A 9277-nucleotide genomic window follows, 5' to 3' on the forward strand; every position below is an offset into this window, starting at 1 on the left:
ATTACTGCATGATCAACCCTCTTTGTCAAATGCATACTCTGCAGCTACTCAGCTACCATTTGTATAGTTACTTCAAAACAAAGCTGTGATGTACATATGTTCACCTGCCATAAGGTACTTCTTGCAGCTGACACCAGAAGTTCTGCACATCATCCAGCCTCTCACAGAACCATTACAGTAGGGACTAGGTGAATTTTGATCATGTTACAGTACATCCAATATCTTTCACCCATCAGTTCACTACATCACCTGCATTTAATACTGTGCATATTTGTCTGTTTAAAACTGTAAAGGTTTACTTACTAAAATGTACTGTACTGGATTCCTGCACAAGCTTTCTCATGCAACCAGCACACAACATTCCCCATATATTCTGGACCGCTGGTTGTTTACAGTACCAAGAATAACTAAATTAATTAGAAAGAAAAACTTTTTTTTAAAATACACCAGTTATATGAAATGTGATGAATGCTACATAGTCTGAATTACTGACAGCATCTATAAATAAACTACAATTAAATAATATGATTTTAAAGGCAAATTAATGACTGTATGAGTGAAAAATAACTTATATCCAACATTGGCATTACAGCATTACCCCTGCCACCTATGGATTAAAAGACATATATGTCACTCCCATCACAAAGGTTCATATTACTTGAATTATGGTATTATTATTGGCAACGAAATAAGAAGCATAAAAATGGGGTTGCCTCCAATGTTGTGATATCTCTATCAAAATCCAGATAATCCATTATGAAATGGAACATGGCTCTGTGTAATTCGACAGATAAGCACCAACATTTGCAGGACAGTGACAGCCTCTTCTATCCTGAAGATGGAGACAGCAAGTGCCTCCGAAACGTTAATACCTACCTAACAAAGAAGTTTCTTCTATCCTTTAGATGGAAGCAGCAAGTTCCACCGAAACGTTCGTAGCTACCTCACTACATGGAAGTTTCTTCTATACTGATGATGGAGGCAGCAAGTTACCCCAAAACGTTAGTACCTTACTACGCGGAAGATTTTTATATTCTGAAGATGGAGGCATAAAGTTCATCCGAAACATTAATACCTAACTAAGCGGAGTTCCTTCCGCCCTGAAGATGGAAGCATCAAGTTCCTCCGAAACGTTAGTACCTAACTACATGGAGTTCCTTCTAACCTGAAGAGGGAGTCAGTGGGTTCCTCCGAAACGTTAATATGTACCTAACTACGCAGAGTTTCTTGTACATTGAAGATGGAGGCAACAAATTCCTCCAAAACAATGGAACCTATCTAGCAAAGTTCAAGACATTTTGAGTCTCTTCTGCGAATTCAGCTTGGCTGATAACACTTAAATACAATCCTGTCATGGCGTGTGCCTATGAAGTTTATATTGCAAATAGTTCGACATTATAGAGAGAGAAGAGTTTTAACCTTCAAACTTTATACAAATATCTGGGCACTAAATTTTTCACATAAGACAGTGAACTCTTTATTCAGGCATTAAGCTATTCCTCTGGGTTTATGCTTTTGAGACAATGAGATATAATTCATCTAAAATAATTCAATTTCTTTGCACTCACTGCGTATCAAAAACAACCTGTCCTCTTGCCTCTAGCAGGAAAGGAAGCAATACCAATAACACAGACCAGATGATCTCCAACATTGTGTATGTTCACCATCAGGTCTGCAAACAGAAGGCATATGAATAATAACACAACTACTGCCACACATATTATCTTTACAGTTATGCATCTTAATAGCGATGTTCTCATCTTGGTAGTGTCAAGAATTCTCTCTTCTCCACATCATGCAGATCGGCCCTGGGGCACCAGGGGCTCTTTCACAAGTAGTAAACCAGGCAGGGCATGAAGCTGTCCAGTCACCACCAACTAGTGCCAAGGTCAAGAAAACATGGATGTATACATCCACTTCCCCAGACATCTTCATGGGGCAGTGCTTAATTAGTTAAGCACAGGAAAAACTTCACCTTTTACTATTACTTACAAGGCAACCACTTCAGAACCCAGCTAGAAGCAGTTTCCATACAAATCTAACAGACCACTTATTGAAGTTACTGCTTCCTAATCACTGTCACAAACGAGGAATTCGTGGTCTGGGGTGGCATTTCCCAAAGTTGGAGCAAGAGCATCCCAACAGATGAAGCTTCTCTGATGCCCACCAAATAAAACTGGCCAATAGCAAAGCTCAAAGATACCAAAAGGCCATATTAAATTACAAGCATACAATTTAACAGAAAAAGTTGTCACAGAAGTCATTAAGGTTCATAAGTAATTTTTCATTTCTCATATACAAAGTACATATGAGAATGCAGAATTATTGTGATTATGTAAAAGATTAAACACGAAATTTAATGGATTTGCACATTCTGAGCCATCCCAAATATGACACAAAATTCTGGGAAGAACTAATAACATACAAGTGTAAGTCAATAAGTAAGTTACAAATGGATAAAGTAAAGTAAAGCTATCCCTGTACCAGGCCGTGAAGGCCCACAGGGTTGTGAGACAATGAGGGTCCCACATTATCTAGACAATCAGCTCAAAGATGGCGGTAAGGTTGTCAGCCTTACACACCGGCCACGCTTTACTCCCCAGGAAAATTATTTAATTAATTCCTGGTACTCATTTCTGTTAGAGGCTGAGTCAACCCCAGGGCCATAGTGCGGCTGGAACGATTAGGTCAATTGAAAAAATCCAATGACCTCACTGGGACTTGAACCCATGACCTTCCAGCTTGTAGCATAGTCCCTCAACCAACTACACTACCGTGTGCCCCCCAAGTTACAAATGGATATAGAACTTAAACAAATAAGAGTACTGACTTGAAAAATGCTTTTATTTCTCAACATAATCTCCCTGTACATTGAGGCTCTTGTCCCATCATTTCACAAGCCCCTGAAAACCAGTAGCATAAAATTCTTTTGGCTGCTGTTGGAACCAGGCGGTGACTTCCCTTTCTACATCTTCATCGTCGGGAAAATGTTCAGCCAAAAGATGATGTTTAAGAGGGCCAAACAAATGGAAGTCACTTGGAGCAAGGTTGGGAACAATTTGGAAAGAAGCAGTCATAGCCAAATGAAAGTACTATCCCAGCATATTCCTGGAGGGCCTGAGGAAAGCCATGAAAAATCTCAGCCACAATAGCTGGATTCCTGGTAAAGACTGGAAATAAACACCTCAGAATACAAGTGTCAATATTATCTCCAGACCAATCTGTTTGATATGCATGTCCTTTGTATGTGTATATATGTCACTTCTTTTAAAATTTCACATGAATGGTTCACTATGTCTCCCTCCCCCTTAACGTAAATAACATCATTTCTTCAAATTTAATTTGAAATACAAAACTAGTAAATTCATATGAAATAGAAATGACTGAAAAGTCTGAAAATGTTAAGTAAGGCTTGCTATTTTAACATTATACAGTTTCCAAGGAGACAGGATAGCTCATGCAGTATAACGGTGGGCTACGGGCTGGATGACCAGATTTAGATTCTCGGTAGGACCAACAGGTTTCTTCCTCTACTCTACACCATCCAGATGTCTTTGGGGACTGCCCAGCCTCCTATCCAATGGGTATCAGGGGATTTTTCCCTGAAGGGTAAAGCAGCTGGCATAAATCTGGCCACTCACTTCCATCTAATGCCAAGGTCAAGAATGGTGAGTTATATGTCCACTACCACATGTATTTATGGCACAGCGCTTAATTAACTATGCACATGGAAATCTTTACCTTTCTTCTTTACCTTTTATAGCTTCCAGGAATAAATTACAGTGACAGCACTTGATGTTGACTCATATATAAGAAATTAAACATACACACAGCCAAAAACACAATGCACAGACCCTGGTAGTTTGCTGACTTAACAACAACTGCACTCACCACTGGAGCCTCTCATTCACAATTGGAAACCCTGCAGCCAGACAGACACACCAGGCTCTGGTGGGCGGAGCAGGTGTCGGGTGTCGCATCCTCCCAGTAACTACAACAAATGGTCAGTCAAGAATAAAACATGTGAAATATCTCTGATTCCAAGGGTGAACAAAATCATTAAAACAGAGTCTAGCTAACAATTTTAGGAACAAGGAATAAAAAGGTTTCCATATGACCATATTACCAGTTTATGTCACATATATTTAACATTTAAGCAAAAACATGCCATTTCAACTCTGTCAAGTTAGCATGCATCTTCCCCACCACACACACACACACACACACACAAAATTCTAAGCTTAGTACAAATCTTTTAGCACAATTCATATGGTAAACATAAATGAACAAGAATGAGTAGCCAGAGGCAGGTGATATTACATGACTCCAGTGCTTGAGATGGAATGAAAATAGAACCGGGATTGTTTTCCCCTTTTAATTATGAAAATATACTGAGTGATGTATATAGTAACGGGATGCTTTTAATCCATTTAGAAAAGAACCGGGATGCCATCCCGCTGCATCCTGCCCACCTCAAGCCCTGCATGACTCTTATATTCTACAATCAAGTGTTGTAGAGTTTCTACAACAGAGCTCAAGATGAAGAAAATATCACACGGCATAAAATAGTTAGCTTGTCAGTATGTATAACTCTTGTCTGAAATACACTTTAATTCAGTGCTTACTTAAAGTTCCATCAGGATTTCCAGTATCCTAATTTTGTTACGCATCATCTTTCCTTAAAAAAGGCACATGTTTGAGCTGACTTATGGTTGATTACCTAGCATGGAATTAGCTGAGCACTAACATTTAGCAATCAGTTCTCCTACATTGTACTAATTGTGTAACTTGATCTACAAATAGTTTAGATTATGACAAATGAACAGCATTTTGTTTTCATATACTGTTACGGTTTTGTGACTTTTGAAAATATCCAGATAAGTGACATGTTATAGTCAGCAGGCCTAATTATTATGGAATGAAAATTAGTCTGTAAGATTTAGAGAAACGTTCTTCCAAACAGGTATAACAAAGATGTCCATACAATAAGGGTCAGTATAATCATACTGAAGTGCTCTAACATGAACCAAAAACACAAAGACAAAACAACTCCTTCCAGTGTGACTACTGAAGTTTTTACTACTTGAAAACTTAACACCCTTACATGTTTCGGTCCCTATAGACCATCATCAGAGGGACATCGATACTTTTTGGAAACTACTATCACAATGGGTGTTTTGAGTGTTAAAATACATATACATACAATGTTTGTAATGAACAATATATAAAAAATCCAACTTTTCCACAACTACAGCAGCTTTCTTGGTATATTAAAGTTTTTAAAACTTTGTTATTTAAGTTAAAATTTATAAACCAAGTAGGTTCGTGTCCCTTCTCCTATCGTCTTTCTTGATGGGGGCCAAACTTGTGCTCCCTGTCTATCTTGAGAACTTCGGCACAAGTTCAGCCCCATCAAGAAAGACGATAGGAGAAGGGACACGGACCTACTTGGGTTATAAATTTTAACTTAAATAACAAAGTTTTAAAAACTTTAATATACCAAGAAAGCTGCTGTAGTTGTGGAAAAGTTGGAATTTGTATACACTGTGCATTACAAACATTGTATGTATATGTATTTTAACACTCAAAACACTCATTGTGATAGTAGCTTCCAAAAAGTATCGATGTCCCTCTGATGATGGTCTATAGGGACCGAAACATGTAAGGGTGTAGTAAAACCTTCAATAGTCACACTAGACGGGAGTTGTTTTGTCTTTGTAATTTGTTAGTGCGATGGACCAGAATGAAACAAATCAAAATGACCAAAAAACTGTCAATTAACATTCCTGAAACCACTGGACCAGTACATCCTAAGTCAAAAGAGTGGGTTGCTCCCATCTCAGAATTTCTCATATCTGCTATGCCTGTATTACTGTCAGCAGGAAACAAATAGGTACAAAGGTGCAGTGACCTCTAGTGGTATGGCCATTACATAACATACAAAACTATGTTTCATTTTGCTTGACATTTTTTAACCCAACATGTACCTAATGCAGAGGGAAATCCTGTATGTCTGTCTGTCCATATGTATATTGCAACCCTAATACTACACTATGAACTTCAATGAAATTTGATATTATGGACCTAACTAAAACCTATAGTGAAAATTTAAATTTTATTTTTATAAGTCAAATATAATCTCTGCTCCACATGAAGCTCAAGTAACACTTTACCAAGTTCCTCAGAAACAGCTGATAAAGTAAAATTTCCTACATAGCATAAATAAAGGGCTTATTAAGAAACGCAGCTTATATTCAGAACCTTCTTTTATTTTTGATATAGTAAATATTTAATGACATGTGGAAAATTTTCTGACTTGCAGTATACATATCCAATCACTTTATAAAATGAGAGAACTCTGTAAGGAGAACGGGAATGGACTGGGTAGGAAGCATTTATGGTATGGACAGTTTCAAATGACTAGGTGTAAACTGAGCAAGACCTACAACAGTGTGAACTGTGATGTTTCCAAACAATTCCATGTTTCACTGCCTGTTCCATCTGTTCCCCATATTACTCAACTCAACTGTAGCAGCTAAATATCTCCACGTCTTGCAAAGGCAAGCTAAAATTAACATAATACAAAATATAAATTTAAATGACACTGTCAAAATTGGCTGGTATTCAACCCCAGTTCTGCATGTGCTATTCATCATGGGGCAAAGCACATAGATCTGGTAATTCTTCAGTCTGAAATTTCACAGAAATATAATTTCTAAGCACAGAGCGTTCTGCCAACTGTGTGAACTTGGAGTTCAATCAGTACAGCCATTTTATTAAAATGCTTCAACGCTGTGCAATGTAATTTGACTCTCCACTGAGTGCAAGCTGGTACCACACACCCACCACCACAAGAATCATGTGACTACTGTCTCCAGTTAGTTCACAGAACCTTGTCACTGTGCAGAGGCAAGAGGCAAATCAGACAGAACCCTAGACAGTAGTTCAGATATTATTAGTAAATAATGCATTTGAAAAGATCTGTGGCACTAGCCTAGCATTCATCTGCACTGCCTAAATAAAACCACAAATATCTAAAAATATGTGGTCTTCAGATGCTATCTGATCCCAGGACTTCCTCAATACAAAGCACGAGTGCTACCAAGATGAGTGAAATGTCTGATACATCATTCAATTTAAGCAGTATGTTGGTTTCATATTCTGGAGATATTCCATTAATGTCTTAATTAGTCTATCAGGACTTAGGGCTTCCATAAGTTTCTTGTCCCTCCAGGAAAATGTTAATACAGGGTGTCCCAGGTGTTTGGTGCCATACTTTAGGAGCGTACTGAGGGTTCCCTATAGAACAACTTTGAAATAGGAACCCATGTCTGCAAACATAAAATAGCAGCACTAGGGCAGCATTTCATATCATTTTGTTTAAACTTGGCGCCTCAATGTCAAAGAGCATGCCTAGGCATATTACCCCCTCCAAACTCTTAAGACTCACCTGCTAGAGTAGATGTTGGAATTGGCGCCCTCCATTTTCAATGCATGGGTTACATCGACGAAAGAAACTCTGGCACACCTTTTCAAATATTCTAGGTGTCTCATGGATCACGTCACATGCAACATGTATTCAGGCCAACAGCTCAAATTCATTATCCACAGGCGTGTCGTAGATCAGGCTTTTCACATGGCCCCAGATGAAATAGTCCAGAGGTGTCAAGTCTGGGGATCGGGGTGGCCAAGGCAGTGAGCTTCCTCTTCCTATCCAACAACCATGAAAAGCAGCATCCCGGTAGTCTCATGATACAATGCTGAAGTGTGCCGGCCTCCTTCATGCTGTATCCACATTTGCCTCCGCAAAATCAGTGGCATGTCTTCTAGCAAAGTCAGAAGGATACGTTCCAGGAACACCTTGTAAAAGGGCCCATTGAATTGCGGTGGTAGGAGGAAAGGCCCAATCAAGTTATCGCCAATGATGCCCACCCAGACATTGACAGAAAATTGCGCCTGGTGGTAACCAACTGCAGTAATGTTGGTGTTTTCGTCAGCCCAAATGTGGCTGTTTTGACAGCTGAACCAGCCATCTCTTGTAAACTGCACTTTGTCTGTGAAGAACACATGATTCAGGAAGTTCAGCTGATGTAAACACTGGTTCAGTATCCACTGACAAAATTGAACTTGTGGTATGAAGTCAGCTGGACCTACGTTGTGTACTTGCTTTGGATGATATGGATAAAGTTGTTGGTCGTGCAGGATCCTCCAAACACTTGATTTTGATGTCCCCACAATCTTGGCAATGGCACGAGTGCTGGTGGATGGCTGTTCCTCTATGCAAAGCAGTTCGACATTGAAGCACAAAGTTTAAACGAAATGATTTTAAATATCTCCCTAGCACTGCTATTTTATGTCTGCGGACATGGGTTCCTATTTCATAGTTATTCTATAGGGAACCCTCAGTATGCTCCTGAAGTATGGCACCAAACTCCTGGGACATCCTATATAGTAACTTCAGATATGCTACAACTGTTTCCTTACACATCTGTTCTAAGTTGATCCCATACTTATTCTACATGAGGCAACAAAGTATTTTCATTACTGAATAACCAGAAAATACTGTGTAACAGATAAACACATAACATGTCTTATCACAAACCAATTTCATTGTAATTATGGGTAATGAATACGTACTTATTAATTTAGTAACCATCAGAAAGCAACAAATTTCTTAACATTGTTACTTGGTCAGCATACAATCAAATATTGTTGTTATTCCACTCAGAACATGTTTCATCTCAGATGAGCCATCATTAGGTGATATATCAGGAATAAACAATTACAGAATTCATGTAAAACTACAATGCTAGTATAAATTTGAAAAACTGATAGCTACAGTAGGTCAGATTTGCCTTTATAACATGAACACATAAAGGTAAAGGTAAAGGTAAAGCTTCACCTGTAACATCCAATGGAGGTCTATAAGTTTGTGATATGTAGAGGCTCCCACATTTTATAGCCAATCAGCTCTCAGATGTCAGTGAAGTTGTCAGCCTTATATGCCGGTCCTCTTTACCCCCATGTAGATTAAGATTCCTGGTACTCATTTCTGTTAGAGACTGAGTTAACCCCAGGGCTATAGTGCAGCTGGATTAGGTCAACTGAAAAATCAAATGGCCTCATTGGGAATCAAATAAACAACGTTCCTGCTTGTAGCATAGTGACTCAACCAACTATGCTACCGCTTGGCTGCATAAAATGAACACATCAAATTTTAAAATTAAAAATAAACACACTACTAAATTAAAAAATTAAAAATAAAACAATATAATAA

At 38.5% G+C, this 9277-nt stretch overlaps 1 protein-coding gene across 3 annotated transcripts in view; it reads right to left on the reverse strand.

Annotated features, from left to right (window-relative positions):
- Nucleotides 1-3978, reverse strand: part of LOC111869610 (cubilin) — a 253251-nt gene extending 249273 nt beyond the window's left edge. The window contains exons 1-2 of one of the 3 annotated variants that reach the window (XM_033753496.1): nucleotides 3892-3978; nucleotides 1569-1672 (exon numbers count right to left, since the gene is read on the reverse strand). In XM_033753496.1, the coding sequence (XP_033609387.1) occupies nucleotides 1569-1651 (83 nt within the window). In that variant the 5' untranslated portion in view covers nucleotides 1652-1672; nucleotides 3892-3978. Of the gene's footprint in view, nucleotides 1-1568; nucleotides 1673-3741 lie in introns of all 3 variants that reach the window. The other 2 variants (XM_023861259.2, XM_023861260.2) reach the window with 2 other exon arrangements.
- Between the last annotated feature and the right edge of the window lie 5299 nt (nucleotides 3979-9277).

The sequence above is a fragment of the Cryptotermes secundus genome, unplaced genomic scaffold (genome assembly GCF_002891405.2).
Source record: "Cryptotermes secundus unplaced genomic scaffold, Csec_1.0 scaffold557, whole genome shotgun sequence".
Classification (NCBI taxonomy): Eukaryota; Metazoa; Arthropoda; class Insecta; order Blattodea; family Kalotermitidae; genus Cryptotermes; species Cryptotermes secundus.